Here is a 17,863-nt window from a genome sequence, read left to right as displayed (position 1 = left end):
ACTTTATGTCTCATAATAAACCATATATCTTTTATAGAATTTCCATCGAGAAATTTGGATAAGAATAATATTGAAGCCTCTAATTGGTCAGTGTGAGTTTATAAAAATATGAGTCGAATAATGTTATGCTGAATAACGAATCTCTATCGAGAAAATGAAACTCACTAACTACAAACATGCTAATTTTTTTTAGATACACCTTGGATCTATATAAAAGTTTTTTACGAAAAGAATGAATCTAGAAATCTAGAAAGTCTAAGTGAGTGACTTTCATCTTTTGTTATACTTAATACAGCATTCTTTCCCTAAATAAATTAATCTTACCATCACCTTCCTTAAATAACGAAATCACCATTCAATCGCCTTTTAACTTAAATTAATACCTCGATTAATTTCCACAAAGAAATGTTACGTCCACGATCACGTACTGTAGACTGTAAAACACTCGAAGTTCCTCTAAAAATGGTACTCTAAAGAGCTACCATCATCGACCTTCTCGGTTACGAAAAAGATCTCTTGAAAGGATAAAAAGCTCTAAAGTGTTCACTTAGCTCTTCTTCGACAATTCCTGGAAGAAGGCCTCGATGGGGAGGGTCGGCTCGTCCGTGGGGATTTTGAAGTGCGAGGCGATGACTCTGCTTTCTGGGGACACGGCCTTGAACATTCCAGGTTTGTCGTAAAGAGCAGAAGCAGAACTGGTCAGGTCCGCTACGCTTTGCGACGCTTTCGCAAATAATTCTTCCTCTTCCGATCGAACTTCGAACGTTGTTGTCGCTTCCGTGCTTTTATTGTCGTTTGGTATCGTGGTTTCCTCTGTCTTCGTCGTAGAATGTTGCTCGGTGATACTAGTTTCCTTCAGTTGACTTTCGTCCACACTTTTGTCGGTGCTGGTATGAACCGGTCCTACAGGCTTCTCATTTTCAGGGTAAAAACTCGGTCCAGTTTCACTTTCTTCTGCTTCGTTCACCTCTTCGTCCACGTTCGATCTCGTCGGAACGTTCGTGGGAGCTGGTTCTTCCTTTTCAACGGGGATCTCGTTAGCGGCCACTTTGGTGGTACCAGTGGTTGTGACCGACGAATAGAAACTGGTTTCTTCCGCGGCCATTTCAGTGGCTTCCGTTTCTTTTCTATCCGTGTACGCTACGGTGGAACTCTCCCTTTGCGCCGACAGTCTGCTTTTCATCACTGGTCGTCGTCGAACCGACGAAGAAAACACGTTCTCAGCTCTAGCTGTGCTTGGCTTCGACTGAGAGTCGCTCTCGTAATGATTCTGGGATCTATTGGGGCTACTGGTGGTTCCTGAGATTCTGCTTCTGTACACGTTACCGTTGATGGGTCTTCTCTTTGGCACAAAACGGTTGGTTCTTTCGGTCGTAGAAGAAGCTGTATCTTCAGCCACCAACTCTTGATCTTTCACTACTGGAGGATTCGGCGAAGATGTCCTATAGTTTACCCTCGAAACGTACTTGTATCTCCCTGTCGTCTCCCTTGCTCCTTCTATGTTCTGCTGCTGACTTTGTTGACTCTTCAGACTAGAACCTCTTTGCTTCGTGTGTGGCGCTGGCGTCGCAGACGGCTCTGTGCTTGAAATTTGAGCTAATCTGCTCTTGTAATCCATCCGGCTCTTGTAGTCCTTGATGCTAAAGCGCGGCCTGGTCGTGTTCCCGTACCTGATCGGCCGGATCTTGTGGGATCTGCTCGTAGAAGAGCTTAAGGGTGGCGCTTGCGTGCTCAATTGCACAGTGGATGTCGTCGTTGAGGCGATCGTGGTGACGCTGGGGCTTGTGCTCGAGCTTGTACTTATACTTGCACTGGTGGGTAACACCGTCGCTCGATCGAAGTAATTACCTTCTGTTTTGATAAACAAATCCTCTAGGGGAATATTCGTGGCCACGTCTAAACCCTGTTGCGGTTTATAACTTTCATTGTTTGGATCTTCTTCTGGTCTTGCCTTTGTCGATTCGGTGTAATATTCTAGCGGTATGGTCTGCGTACTATCTTCCACTGTCGCGAATTTTGGAGATGTATAATCGAATTGTTGATTAGGTTGATTGGTCACGAAACGAGTAGTGTATTCGTTATAGGGTTGAATGGATTCAGTTGGACTCTTGTACGTGTTTAGAGGAGTGTGAACGATCTCTGTGACGATCTCAGCTTCGAATGGTTCGCCTGGATTCACCCTGTTTCTATGACCAGGCCGTTTTCTGATATTAGCTTTCTTCTCGGCCACTGTATCTTCAAAAGCAGACTGCGTAGGTTTGACTCGTTTTCGTTTTGTAGCGTCTACGTGATGTATCGCCTCTTCTTGTTTTTCGTACTTCAGGAAGTCCTCTGCAGCTGGTACAGTGACAGGTTCAGGAGTAGTGGTAGTTGGTCTTCTTCGACGTATTGGAGAACCTGGTCTTCGAGTCCTGGGCTTCTGCGTGCTCACTGTCGCCAGAGTCACAGTTTCTGGCGTGGTTCTAGTGGTCGTCTGTATAGGCACTTCCTCAACGTGCAACGTCACCGGAGCAGAGGTTTCTGGAACTTGGATTGGAGCTTCCGTTGGCGTTGGCTCGTACGACGTGGTACTCGGTTTTCGTCGCCTATAGTGTTCGCGCGATGGCTTGTGCGGTCTGTGAGGCCGTATATCAGTCTGCTGCTCTCGATAATTCACTTGCTCTTGCTGATTCTGCGAGTGATCTTGATACTGTTGGCCTTGACCAGTGGGACGTTCCGAGAACACGTAGTCGGGCTGGGTTACCTGCAATGGAATTTTAAAAGTTTGTTAAAAAATTTGGGAAATGTGATTAAGACCTATGTGTAGCATCTTGCGATTAGTTAATTGCATTTGGCAAGAGTTTTGTTATTATTCGATTCAAACTCTATTCCATTAAATCATTTGAGATGTAGTATTTTAGAATCTTTATTACAATGCTCGTTAATTGATTCTAAAAGTCCTCCTTCCTTGAATAAAGAGCCATTAAAAAGATCATTAAATAACTTTGTCATACAAAAAACCCTACTTCCATTCCGAGCAAATTCCAAACTAAGAAAAACTCTAAACAAATGTCTAGTGGTTTTAGCACGAACTATACGAGAAACCGTATTTCGTAGCACAATAAAATTAATTCCGAAAGTTTCCTACGATATAAGAAACCTGCTTTATTGCGCATTTCCCCGAAGCTGTCCTTGTTCAAACAATACCCAACCTGTCCCCCAATCTCGTAAGTAAAGCCGTAGAGAATTAACTGTCGGTTTCCGGGAGTTCCGTAGCCAAATATTTTATAAAGCACTCTTTCCACGGGAACAAATACTACCTGAGACTGTTGAACTTTTGGCTGCTCGCCAAGGCTGCTCTGCTCGGTAATCACCGCGGTCAGGTCCGTGGTAACCTTCGGGATTTCGTATCCTGCCAACTGGATCGCGTAAGGCGATTGTTCTTCCGTGACTTTGGCCAATTCCTGCGTCTGATTCCTCGCGGACTCCACAGCCAGCCTCGCCTCTTCCTCTTCCTTTTGCTGCTCCAACAGCTGCCTCAATTCCTCTTGCCTCTTCTTCAACTCCTCTTGCTGTTGCTTCTCGATCTCCAATTGCTGTTGCCTCTCCTGTTCAGCCAATCTTTGCCGATCTCTTTGCAGCAGTTGTTGTTGGATCAAATATTGTTGTTCGTTGAAATGTTTCAATGAAATACTTTCTGGAGTCTCGTATTCCGTCTCTCCGCTTTCTGGTCGAATATCGATCGGCAAAACAGAGGTCTGGAACTGTGGCTGCTGAGATTGAGGGCCGATAAACACTACCTTTGGTGCCTGTGGGATCTGGTTAGACACTATAGGCTCTTGGTTGAACTTTGACGGAGGATTCAATCGAGGTAGAACCTCATTTATGTCGGACGTTTGATACTTGTTCTTCGGAACTGGCCATGAAGAGGGTGGTGGAGTTAGATCCTGAGCTTCTGACACGTAGTAGGTATTTCCAACACCTGCTGTCGGCAGCAGTTCACTTCGTATTCCACTCTCTATTTGCTTACTCGTAGTACTTTGACTTGGTCTCTTGTAATCCTGTACAGCATCTCTGTTTTGTTGTTGGAATTTACTCGATTCTTGCGTACGAGGAGTAGTGGGTGCGGGAGTAGAAGATGAATACACATCAGGAGGAAGTAGGGTTTCGTAAGGCAACGAAGGTCTAAAGTTGAACGGATTGTAGACAGAAGGTGGAGTAATGTAACTAATTTCGTGGCTCTCGTGAACCAGGAACGCGGGATCTCTCTCGAACGACGTCTTGAAAGAATGAGAAGGATGGTTCACTTGGCTGAAAAAGTTCCCTGTACTAGCTGGGTTAATAACGTGATCGTTATGAGCCTGTCCAGGATACTTGTCATGATTCTGTCTGTGATCGTAATCTGATAGTCGTTTATCCTTTCCAAAATCGTTGGCCGGCGCTGTACCAGGTGGTTGGAAATATGGCTTCGCGTTGTTGGATACCTTTAGAGATTCAAAGGGCTTCACCTGATACCTGGGTGGTTGCAGCAACTGAGGGACGTAAGGTTCAGCGTAATGTCTATTTTTCGTGGATGCAGATGGTGACGGAGAATTCGTGGTGGAGGTATATCCTTTAATAAAATACGTGGCAGCCTTTATTGGATCCGGAGGCTGATGCACTGGCGGGCCAAATTGTGGCTGTCGCAAGTACGTCGAGCTGTCTCGTAAAATGGGCTTCCGGTGTTGGTCCAGGTCGAAACGGTACGCGTCTTTCGGCGGAGGTACCAGGAACGTGTACTCCCGCGTCTCAGAGGCGACATGTTTATTAGGATGATTGTGGTTAGATTGAGCTTCGCCGCGTGCTTTCGCGGCAGCATGACCGAGCACCGTGAAGCTGCCTAGTATACTGGGCGGATTGTAGTCGTGATAGGAAGATGGTTTACCCTTCCGTTGAGGTTTCAGTTTTTCAGAGGCCGCCATGTGTTCCTGAAGCTTGCCTAGAACTGGATGGAGAGGACCGTTCCGCTCGAGGTTGCTGGATGGGGACACGTTCGTTCCGATCGTCTCCTCGTAGCCGTTCGTCAACGGCCGCCAGCCGTTTGCAATCATCGATGATCGCGTTGGTGGCTGTGAAGTGAAGTTAGAGGAGTCGTGTGTTGGATTTATTGGGTTTAACTAGCGGATGAAATGTAGCGAGATTGTGAAAATGTAAATGAAATAATAGAGACTTTATGTGCTATCTGAATATCATTCGTGTAAATATCATGATTATTGGAAAATTTGAGAATGACTTTTTGTGAGAAAGATCGAGAGACAAGAATAGGAGACAATTTCTTTCAATCTTATTCAAAAGCTTTGGGATTCTGTTAGTGTCAATGATCACAACGTAGTTTAAAAATAATAATCACATACTTTTGACACCCTGTATAGTAAAATTTATGGATACTGGCTGTTTGAGGCTGAGATTAATTCCTATCATGATTGACTGTTTCGGTCGTCATGTTTCCAAACGTCTTACTCCGCTTAGTTATCTCAAGGGTGTAATTGAGATAAATTTTCTCCGTCACAATAGATCTTGTGGAAGTCAAGTAACTCCACGTGACTAGCGTTAAATCGTTATTTAGAAAGCAATTTTGATATGTCAATATCCATGAATTCTATAATATAATTCTACTATAGTTCTTACTGTCTTAATTGGCATTTTGATTGCCTATCTTTCAGGCTTTTATTAAATTGTTTATCAAATATTTGAAATAAATTAATTTAAACGTCAAAATGATTTTACAATTTCGCTGTATCTCATTCGCCAATTGTATTGTACACGGCTCGATTTCAGTGTAATTATGTTTAGTTTCCATGAATGTTTTGCGAAAATGTTTGTAATTTTTGATACAATAATTAGATATTTTGTAAAAGCCATTGTAGTGTAATTCTATCTTAATCGAATGTTCTGTGAATTGAAGTTCTGTTTCATAAATTGGTTAATTGATGTATTGGTGTTTAAGTAAATTTAGTTGATGTTTCACGTTAGACATTCAAACACACTAATAACTAAACGTTGTCTTGTAAACTGTTATAGCGATAAAACGTTGAGTCGACAAGAGAATAACATCGATTTTTTAAATATTCAGTACTCGACTTAACATTACAACGAAGGATTCTTTGTAACGATTTTTTGTATAAGCAAAGTATCGATTAAAGAAATTGGATAAATATTAGCTAAAAATTTACGTCATCTTTGCAGCCAACGAAGAGTCGTTTAGTGTACATAACTTGACTGTTATGGATCGTGTGCAGTGTGCATTAGATTAAAACAGTTTCGAAGTTAAACGTTTTAGGAGTTTCAACAAAAAAAGTACATGAAAAAAGAAAAGTTCTTCCCCTTGCATTATGTGCAGTCGAAAGATTGATGCCTTCTACTAATAGCTTGTAGACGCAAACATTTTATAGAAATTATAAATTATTGTTGATACTCTATATCTGATGAATAAAAAAATTACAATATCTAATATTACAAAGTTTTTATTCAATTTACCAGTAAAGCTTATTGATACCATAAAATTTCATACGATGATCTTTACCTTTGAAGCAAAAGAGTTTTTATGAAACTCATCCTGTTACTTCCAGTTCATAAAAAAAACCGATATTATTTCTCATCAGCTCAACGGAAATGAAAAGTGTTTCAATAAAAAAGAGAAGAAGTTCTCTTCCTGTGTGTACTTTCTCCGTTTTAATAATATAATTTATTCGTTAACACTGGTAAAAATAAACAAATCGAGGCAACGATGCTCGCGCACACGCAAGAACAATTAATTGCCGCAACTCGATTACGGTATCTACTTACGGGTTTGTTATCGGAACGGTCTATCGATACGGTGATTGCGCCAATGCAGGTAAAGAGGCCCATCGCGAGGACACCTGTGAGTATTTTGCATGTCACGCAGAAGCAGAAAATGTTAATTATATCTTTAAACAATTTTACGAAGAAAGAATGTAAGTAACCAATTAATCAAAGAAGTAGATACATTAAAATAGAACAAGAAAGACAAAGAAAGAAGAGAAGATGATCAGAATCGTCTACGTTAGGCTTGGACAAATTCTATTCGAAATAAAGATAATGAATAATAATGAAATAGTGAATTATAATATGAGTAGTTTGAAGTAATAAACCATAATAGATAATTATTATAAAAATGAAAAAATATTTAACTTGATAACTAAGTGAAATAATTCGAAGCGAGATCGCTTCATGAAATCATCTTATTCAAATAAATTAATTCAAATAACATCTAGCCAAATCAAACGATAAACTCGTGTCTAATATCAAAATTAATTTCTACCCTAATCAGGTTATATTCATTTTTCGAATACGTTTTCGAAACGTGTCCAAGTTTGATCTACTTACAATTCAACGTTAGTGTCGACCGCATCGTGACAGACCATGGGACCATTTACACGAGCGTTCTGCGAAAGAAAAAAAAAAAACGTTCGGTCGTTAGGCAAATTCATGTCGTTCTCGTTATATCGCAAATTGCCCGATTACGAAAGTAGAGATCAAAGAATATCGAGTATAACGAGTATAGTTCTCGATTGTCGGAATACGAGGACAGGAAAAGTGTAGCGTGATGCAGAGAAAGGAAGTATAGAAAGCCGTTGTTGCATCTATCGCGACTGTTTCCGCCGCTATTTTGTCATTTCTCTTTGAATCAAGGTAACAGTGAAACTCGCGAGAAGACGGAAGAATTTCACTGCACTTTTTTGTTACGGGTTGGTCGTAATATCCAGAAATTTCCACTTGATGCTGCACGAGCTTTCATCCTCGTGTGAAACCGGAAACGAACGAGTTTCCAACGATCGTCGATGATGAGGGCACTCGTTGTCTTGAGCGAGTTATTGGAAACTTCTAGCGATTTCAGTTTCTTGGAAGTTTGAGATTCGAACGCAAAAAATTCTTGTTCGAAGAATATTTGCTCTGACAGTTAGAAATTTTCTGATTATTTTAAGAAATCGTGTGTTTCGAAATTCATGTCTGCGGAGTTGAAGCAACCGTTCGATCACTCGATGTTCCTAATTTTACGAAATGCGCGTTTAATGTAACGAGCTGTCGTTCCTCCATGAAATCGAACTTATTGAGCGATCATGTTGATCGACAAATTTTCGGTTATTGTATGCTTTCCAATATTTTGCAATTTTCTTGTGCAGGGATCATAGTCGAATGAAACTAGGCAGAACAATTGTAATTTTCAATTTCCAATTTTCCAATTTTTATTTGTGCATGAAATCGGACACGAACGATCGTTGGTAATTAACAGACTTATTGAAGAAAATTACCGAAGTTCTTCGCAGCTGATATCTCTTAGAAATTAATCGATGGAAGGAAATTATAGGTCGGAGAATATTTCTTCTGATATTTTGCAATTTTCTGACTATTTTAATCCATGACTAAACTAGAATTCACGTGTTTCCTGCTTCAGCAAAGTTAACCTCTAACCTTATAACGTCGAGCCATATTTCTAGCGTGGATTGTTCCATTCCAATTCTAGAAAAGTGTTATATTTAGGATAAAATTTAATTTAACTTCAATTTTCATTCCTCGGATTGAGAATCGTTAAATAGAAATTATCCAGTTTATGTAAATATAAATATTTTATCAATTCCTATTTAATATAGAGTCCAACAGAAAATTGTAATCGTCGATTTACTATTAGAAAAATCGTAAGGTCAACAGGTCCTCCGTTTAACTAATTATTGAAATAAATTTTAATGATAATTCCAGTCAAGTTGAGTCACTCAGTTATTCAGTTATACAAATTATTGAGTTACAAGTCGAGTTATACTGTAATATAACTACTGCAATAAAGTTACAAATGATTAATGAGAATTTCAGGAACATTTTAAGGGAAGTTAAATTTTAACGAGTTTAACAACCAACGAGTAGTCATTACGTTAATTTGTCAACATTACGGTGATGGCAACCGCTATTCATCGATTTATTTGTAATGGACTGTTAAGAATAGATCAATTAACTTATTTACCAGCAGTATACGATCAACCAGCAGTCGTTGATTGTACAGGAAAGTTCCAAGGGCGTGAGTATGAGGAATAAATTAACCGCTTCGAAAAACTCGACTTTCTCTCATTAATTTTCTAGGCTTGAACTATGGCGTAAGTACTGGTATACTTTTCACGCGGAGGGCAAGTGAAAAGTGTTTGTAGAACTGGCTTCTAATGGACGTAGTATTTCTAATCAGCGTTCTTAAGACGCATTCCAGACGAGACAGTTAACAGCTCTGTTTCCTAAACGAGTTAATGTAACATTTCATATACGTGTACATGTATATGCCAACCGGTGTTCAACCGAATCAGTTGATAGATTTTAAATTAAAATAGTAGAATTTTACGTTCGTGTTAATAAACTTTACGTGGAATTCACGCAATCGAGTAGCAACTAATAAATACAGCTCCAATAAATACATATGTATTTATATAGAATTCTACCGTAACAAACAAACGAATTAAATGAATATTTAATTCTTCGGTAGAGTAAGATCCCACGTGCATTCTATATGAAGCGACATTTATTCGAGTGCTAATTAAGGTTTCATTCCAACAAATAATATAAATCTTTGCTACGATAAACAACCAAATAAAATGAATATTTCACTTTTTGATATGCTACCAACTTCCTACGCATCGAAACTAAAACTCGGATACATCTTTGTCTGGTGCTCTCTATGTCTAGTGTTTGTATTTAATTAAATATTCATTAAAATTTCATACCAATATCAGTAGCATAAATGTTTCAGAATTCTACAATAATAAGTAAACAAATATAAAGCAAATATCACAGTGTAATTTCCCTGTTCATCTGCATAAAGAAGAAAAGGAAACATCACTTCCTAGTTCAGCCTATACGAGATGCATTTAATCCGGCAAATAAACAATTAAAATAACCGAGTAACTAATATTCTTCTTCGGTAAAGAAGTTACAAAATTCTACTATAATAAGCAAACGGATAATATTTCACTTTCCAACGTTATCATTAAACATTTCCCTCGCATCATACTTGAAAAAAAAGACGAAGTGTTTGCCTTGTGTGCCTATGTGTACCGAGCGCCTGCATTTAATCAAACGTTTTATTAATTCTATTAATAGGTAGAAAGATAAACCGAAATATTTCACTTTTTGACAAATACAAATTTTCCACGTAAGAGGGCCGAAAAAATGAAAACTACTTTGCCTGATGCATCCCATATCGGGTGTCTGTTCTACCCGAAAGTTACGTTTCCGCTCAAGTACTAAGCAAACAATGGCCGCGGCCATTACGCAATTGCGTTTCTACTCTTCCGCCGCTTATCAACGCTCGAGTTTTCTTTCTTTTTTGTGGCTGAAATATCGTCGAATAACGAATCGAATGTTCGCAGCCAGCCTATGCACGCGTTCCCGCGTCTGCGCGAATTTTATGGGGGCGATCAGGTGCTGCCCCCTACGCGGTGAAAATTGCCGTCAAATCGGAAAATCAATAGAGCAGGTGCATTTAAATTTCACACAGATTCCCCAGTTGAATTAATTACCAGCATTAGCCTGCCCCTGGGGCTCGATGCAACCTCTCCGACCAACTTTCCGAACGGTTTCCTACCGTGCAATTGCGCGCGTTATTTGAATTACCCACCGGTTACCAGTTGCAATTGCAACGCGCGAAATAACCGGTCGGATCACGTAGCTGGACGGTCCACTGCACCGAATGAGAGTATCACGGAAAGAAATGTTCCAACTGCTCGTTTGGTGAATATCTAATTTAGAGTTCAGTTTTACTGGTCGTTTCGTGTAATTGGGCCGAGACAACTTCAGTTTCTCTTTCTTTGAACTCAAACGTTTCGCGAATTAGATCGTCAATTTTTAAGCATTTATGGGAAATGTAGAGGTGGAGAAACGCATTGAATGCGTGTGCCATAATATGTAAATATGTTGATATCCAAAGTAAATTAGGTATTCTAATATTTAGAGTGTGAAACGAATCTGTATCCATGTAGGTTTCACTTCTTTAATTGTTCAGTGAAATACGAATTTGCATGAAACCAGGTATATCAGGTATATGGCTAAATAAATATGGCCCAAATTCTCGAATTCTCAGTTTTCAGTTTTCCATGTACGAAATTTTGGTAGGATGGATACAATTCCTCAACAAAGTTGCTAGATATAATTTTCCTTTTTTTAAAATGAGAGAAAAGTCGGGACAATAATAATATTGGGAAATTTCAAGTGAGTGATTAAAGAGGTTCGAATGTATGGAAATTGGTAGAAATACAGTGTACATTTATCATTATCAAGCCTCGCTGCTTCTTGTTAAAATAAATTGAGCATTTTGTTGTAAATTATTGAACGTGTGTACGTGTGTTTTATTGAGTGCTTATTGAGACAAGTGTTCGGGTGGAATAGTAATAAGGGAAAATTGAATGGCTGATTAAATAGCTTTGGACGTGTGTGAACTAATTATCATGGAATTCACCTTTATCACTTTTTGGAGCTACTACTGCAGTTTCCGGTAGAGTTTACTGGAATACACTGTGCAAAATTTTTTGCTAAAGTTCATATCTTTTTTAGTCTCAGGGTCCAAGTATACCATAATTTGTATGTACAATTACATTTTGTAGATAACGAATTAAAATTAGTAAGAATTATTGTTTAAAAAAGATTGTTCAATTTGATACAGTAAACCAGAGTAAAGGTAACAATTATACAATATACATCATATCATGACTAATTAATTATATGTTCAAAGAAGTTTCTAGCAGCGTATATTGATTTTGTATTATGAAACAAATACTAATTTATAATGACGTCATATAATAATATCTATATTATTCGCAAGGTCTATTCTATACGCGCGAATTTTATTATAATATTTTAACAATACATGTTTGCTTATAATTAATTATAGATGTAATCAATCATTATATGGTCATATTATATTATACTAATATAACATAAATTACATATATATACCGTGTATACCATACACATAATAACAATAATAATCGATATTCATAACAGATGAGAAAATTTAATTTGCCTTATTATTATAAATTGTAGCTGCAGTCGCATGATAATGAATATTAGAATAAATTTATTAGCGATCAATTAATATTTAACCATGTCTAGATGATGATACTACAAAAAACATTTCGTGGTTTTATCAAAGTATTCTATCGTGCACTTATTAATAATTGTTGACTTAGGTTAATAATATGAATGTAATTTTTAATTCATTTTAAAATATTTTCCACTCAGAGTTGAAAGTTTTCATCGTGAAATTTTCAACCGAATTTTGAAGGGAATAGAGGCGACGTGCTATAAAAATTTTCGTACTATTTTGGAATATGTCTTTCCGTTCGATTCCCAAAAAATGTTTTTTCGCCGAGAGAAATATTTCTCACACTGGAGAGAAATCGGGAAAAATATTCGTATTTTCCTGTTATCTTGACGAAACTTTTAATGGAACGCCTAATTCAATGTATCTCATTTCTGCATAAACGCATCACGATATTTCTTTGGAAACATCGTCACGTTGAAAAATTTCGTAAAATTATTGTAACGTATTCAGGTAAGGAAAAGAATAAGAAAATGGAGAAGTTACACAATCGAAAAATTGAAATGAAACGAACATTGAGTGAACTTAAAAATTTTAATAAATTTTCCAAATTCGATAGTATCATACTTCGATGCATTGACGTTTGATGACAATCCAATTAATGGTTACTAACTGTTGGTAGATCGAAATATATCTATCTATGATGTAAAATTCTTAAGTTATAAATCTGTAACTCTATAAATTAATTTTCTCCTCAAAACTGAACAACTACAAAAATTATTTTGTGCTTCGTTACGCTTGTCTGCACTCTTTCGATTCGCCTCTTAACGATACGATAAACGTGGATTCTGGCTTCACAGTTTTTGGCTTGGTTTCAATATAAAGAAGGAAAAAACCTTTTTTGTAACTCTACACGAAATGTGAGAATAAAAATTTGTGAATTTAATTATCTGAATAAAAAGTATATATATATATTGCAGTAATACCTTTGAAAAACGTATTTTTAAATTCGGAAATAATAAAGTTAGGATAGTACCGATATATTTTTGTAAGAATATTCGTAAAGGAGGAAAGGTCATTTTCTATTTCAAAGGTCTTGAGATTATTATTATTCTTCGTAATAATTTGATATAAAAATTTGTCACATTTGTAATGCCAGGCTCGAACACTAATTTATGTTATTTTTAAACGTGAAATATTTATATAGATATTATTAAATCGGATTTGTTTAAAATATCGAGAACTCCAAAGTAATTTAATATAGCAGAAGTTATTTTTAGATCGAAGAATTTACAAAGATTAGAAATGATTTATGCAGAAATACGTACATGTCTTTCACTTGAAGAATTTAGTATATTCCTAAAGTAAAGTCAAAAGTGATTTATGTTGCTTTTAAATGTGAGATATTTCTATAGAAATTGACTTGGGAGTCTTTTTTATTTTTTCAAGCTATTTCAAGTATTCTGACATGGAAATTTACCTTGAAATTGGAGGTGGGGGGATTCATCATATCTACAAAACGTACCAGATGGGAAGTGATTTATGTCACATTTAAATATGAGATATTTGAATATAGATTAAATAAAATTTATTGTAAATGTCTCGGGATATTTGAGCTGACCTTTTCAAATTATAATTAAAAGTATAAAAGAGAAAATCGTCCGAAAAAATTCAATCATCAAATTACCCTAATTTCGGAATAACTATCTATACTGTTTATAATGTGTACAGTTTGTTGCTTTCAGCAGCAAATACATACAGTAGTGTGAACAAGTTTCCAGAACTTCTCTTCGTGTTACAATAGGTAAAGGTACACACATACTACATATATATCATGCACCGTAAATCTTTCCAAGGTATATAATGATACATATAATAACATACCTACGATAAATTGTAGTGTTTCGTCTTTTGTTTTCTTTTTGAGAAATTACTAGACATTATATTCGTATTTTTTTCTGTTTTTCATCAGGTTAAGTATATTTCGTATTTTCTCAATAACAACAATAACACTGATTTATTTTATACATGCACTGTATAGTAAAGAATCAGCCTGCATCAAAGGTCAAATAGAACTGATTGTGAGCTATCTGCTAATACGACGTCATATAATTTACATAAAGTGTCCCACACATTATTAACGAACAATTATGCTTTACATATTTGTTTACGTAACAAGTACCTGTAGTGTTTATTTAATCCAATCAATGGTCGCTAATAGCCTTCTATGTTGATACGACTTTAAATTTATAAATAAAAAATAGCAATTATGCTTTATCTGATATTCTTCACGAAGTTGGTGAGGAGCAGAGTACTTCTTGCGGTGAGATATATCTAATACTTAATAATTAGCAGAATTGTGTCGATGAAGAAATCATCTACATGTCTGAATGTTTCTTATTTCTTTATATATGTTGCGACATAAAGAAAACTTCCGAAAACATTTTCACACCACTGTGCATGAAGTCTCACTGAGATTCTACTTCTGAAGTTTCAAAATCAACATCTTCCCATCTTCGTTCTAATTACTTCGTTGCTCAATGCACATGAAAGTGCTTTCGAAATGTTCAGATTAAGTTCTGTTTAGCATGTCGGTAATGTCCGAGATTCGAATGCGGTACACAAAAGCGCTGCTCCAAGTCTCATTTCGCGTTCGTGATTAGAAGACGGCGAGGAAGGAATTAAGGGGGAGTGTTCACGAGATAGGAGGTAAATAGTGAAGGGCAACAAAGCCTGGAAAATACATGGGAACGAGTTCATAACGAGTTTGCTACGCGCTTAACTGCAACGAAGGATTTAGCCTCTGAAAAAAGGATCTCGAGAACCTCTCACCGGAATTTTTGCTACGATAATGGTTAAGTTCGTGTTGTAACGCTGCTACGAATAATACCGAAACTGCAACGTTAGTATAGTAAAGACAGCGATAATGAAAGTCAAGGTACAGAAACAATTTTGGTAAATTTTGGAGTATTTTATACTTGTAATTATGGCTTTATGTATTTTACAATTATAACCATAAATCATGGTATTCAAAGTTTCTAACAAGGTAAGAAAAATTAAAAGATTGCTTCCCTCAAATTTTGAGTATTGTATATGGTGTGCCATGAGAGTTTTGGGGTAACCGATGGCGCAATAGGGTGCAGGATGAATCTGCGTGAGACAACAAGTGGAAAATATACAATAGAATTTTTCTTCAGAGGAAAATCCTATTTATTATTAAATTTCGTTAACCGAGTTTCGCTAGTTAAGTTTCAAAGTGAAAATAAAGTATTTTTTCGTAGTTTTATAATTGTGGCGTCAGGTGTGTACTAAACTGGTGCCACTGGGTCACAGGTGGCCACAACAGGTTGCGTTAAATTATTTAATTTCAGAATATCTTATTTTGTATGTCGTTTCAAGCGACAAAAGCACTTAATAGCCTCTGCTATATAAAACAAGGAGTATAAAATACGATAAAATAGCCTGAAATTAATTAATTAGTTAATTATCAATTGAACGTTTTGCTATTAACACTTAATATCGATATTAATTTTATACAGAATTCTCAAATTACAGTAATTTATCATCGCTTGTATTTCAGGGTTACACTGATTTTGTCAATTTTCTGAATAAAGTTAACCAATTAAGAAATAAAAATTCCCTTTTCTAGAACGATATTTCAAAGTAAACGTAAATTCCTTATGTAAAACTAATTCATACAATTAGAGACAAAAAGCAAAATTTTACCTTTTATTTCCAAATTTCTCAATTTCGTAGTTTAATTTGTTTTTTTTTTTTTTTTCTTTTAAATTACAACTACATGTGTCTTTATCAAACATCTGCCAGATATTTAATGCAAGCATTACGATGCTTTCTATCGGTGTTTCGTATCTGCGAATTACACGCCGCCAAACTCGTGTTTCGTTGTGCGATTATGTGTACGACATTATTGGGAAAAAGGTGATAGTTTCTCGCGATAATTCGCAACAAGAGTATTGAATTCCCGTGCAGCAATGTGGGCGCGTAATTTCGTGTCGCATGTTAAAGATTGTGAATGCACATCCACAAACGTCTTATCGTCTATCGCACGATTATTGTTCGATGTATTTTCTCTCTCTCTCTCTCTCTTGAGAATTTATATCATCTTTTTAATTGACTGAACTGCGAAATTTATATAGAATCGTCACACTTAATTATTTTAAGACATTCAGAAAATCGTAGCGTATAGACTTGTATTAGATTCTATAGAAATTGATACGTTGGTAAGGTGACCGAAAATTTTGCTTTTTGTTAAGTGAGAATCTTAGCTTCGATAGAAAATGGGACCTTAATGTGGTCCAACTACTTTATATGCGTACAGAATTACATCACTTGCTTAATTCTTAGTTTCGTTAATTTCTTTTATGTGAAACTGTCTTTAAGACGATAAGAACGTTGAATTTATACAAAATTAATGTAGCTAATTTGTTTAGAACAGTCGAAGTGTTTCATAGTAGAATATCAATAATCAATTCTGGATTAATAAAAATATTTGCATTTTCGTTAATTCAACAAAAATTGCACTTAGGTATCCTTGTAACTCGTTACTGTTATCTATCTCTTTACTCTCGTTTCCAGGAATTTCGCACGCTCCTGTGCAATTAATATAACATTGAACGAATAGCAGATAAACAAATTGCATTTTTCAATTTCAGATCGAAATCCTGCTTAAACCTGAAACCCGTACTTACACTCTGAATTCGTACAAACAACAATTTACCAATAATGTTGAGTTCTCAATTTCGACTTCTCTTCGTTTCCGCGTTATGCCAGTCTAAACGTTAACAAAGTTTCGTTGAAAAGGGTTGTTTTAACTTCGATGCAACTCCGTGGCAATGCATTCGAATTAGATACAGAGACGAGAGGGTAATGGTAAAACAGGAAAACAGATAAACGGCGAGAGTGCGTGTCGAGGTTCGTGTACCACGATCTGTCGACTACAAATCTCGCGAATCTCGAGTTCCTCCGCAATAAACGGATACTTTTAATTATCTTCATTAACTTTCTACACGACGTACGGATTAGCTAACATTTTCGAATGCTTTCGTAGTCTCGCATTAGAAAGGAAGATAAAAGGGTTCGATAAAAAAAATTGTAAATGCACCATAACTCGTGTCGATTACAGGAAGTGCTCCTTCGTTTCTTAGCGTTAACTGTACTTTCGAATGAGATAAGCCTATATGGCAGGCTTTTTGTATTCTATGCCTGGGAATTAGCCTTAGAATATCTATCGTTATTCAATGTTCCAACTTCGACATAAACGTTCAGAACATTTACCACTTTCTCCGGAGTATTGCTTTTATCATAGAATATCGTACGTTCTATGGTTGATTAATAGTTGAGCATGTTACTTGGCTAACAATCGGTAATCGAGCTTCTCTTACATTCTTTCTTTTATGGTATAATATTGCACATTTTATCGTTGGTTAAAAATTGAAGAGATATTTATAGTTAGTTGATAAGAGATGATAAAATGTATTGTTTACGACAAATGTGAACGATTGTAAGCATGTAACATGTCAGAAATTTACGCTACATACAAGTAATTCTAATTAATATGATGTAACTAAAATAAATATCTATACATATAAGTTACACGATATAGTATATAACTGTACGATGTATAGAACTAGATTTCAATCGCAATAAAAGTTAACGTTAATTTTAATTTCACCAAAGATATGTAATTGCAAAAGTAGAAGATATAAAACATGTCATTGTCATGGATTTGATAATTCTAATGTTGAAATAGAATCCCATCCTTAAACATTTTTCTTTCTTTACTTAAATTGC

General features: G+C 36.4%; 1 protein-coding gene across 2 annotated transcripts in view; it reads right to left on the bottom strand.

Moving 5' to 3' along the window:
- Nucleotides 1–260: 260 nt before the first annotated feature.
- The window catches only part of LOC139987095 (uncharacterized), a 49,843-nt gene continuing 32,240 nt past the window's right edge, over nucleotides 261–17,863 (bottom strand). The window contains exons 2-5 of one of the 2 annotated variants that reach the window (XM_072002974.1): nucleotides 7,366–7,424; nucleotides 6,805–6,878; nucleotides 3,300–5,087; nucleotides 261–2,743 (exon numbers count right to left, since the gene is read on the bottom strand). In XM_072002974.1, coding sequence (XP_071859075.1) covers nucleotides 548–2,743; nucleotides 3,300–5,087; nucleotides 6,805–6,878; nucleotides 7,366–7,411 — 4,104 coding nt within the window. In that variant the 5' untranslated portion in view covers nucleotides 7,412–7,424 and the 3' untranslated portion in view covers nucleotides 261–547. The remainder of the gene's footprint in view (nucleotides 2,744–3,299; nucleotides 5,088–6,804; nucleotides 6,879–7,365; nucleotides 7,425–17,863) is intronic. The other variant, XM_072002975.1, reaches the window with a different exon arrangement.

The sequence above is a fragment of the Bombus fervidus genome, chromosome 5, assembly GCF_041682495.2.
Source record: "Bombus fervidus isolate BK054 chromosome 5, iyBomFerv1, whole genome shotgun sequence".
Lineage (NCBI taxonomy): Eukaryota > Metazoa > Arthropoda > Insecta > Hymenoptera > Apidae > Bombus > Bombus fervidus.
This window is presented reverse-complemented; position numbering and strand designations above follow the sequence as displayed.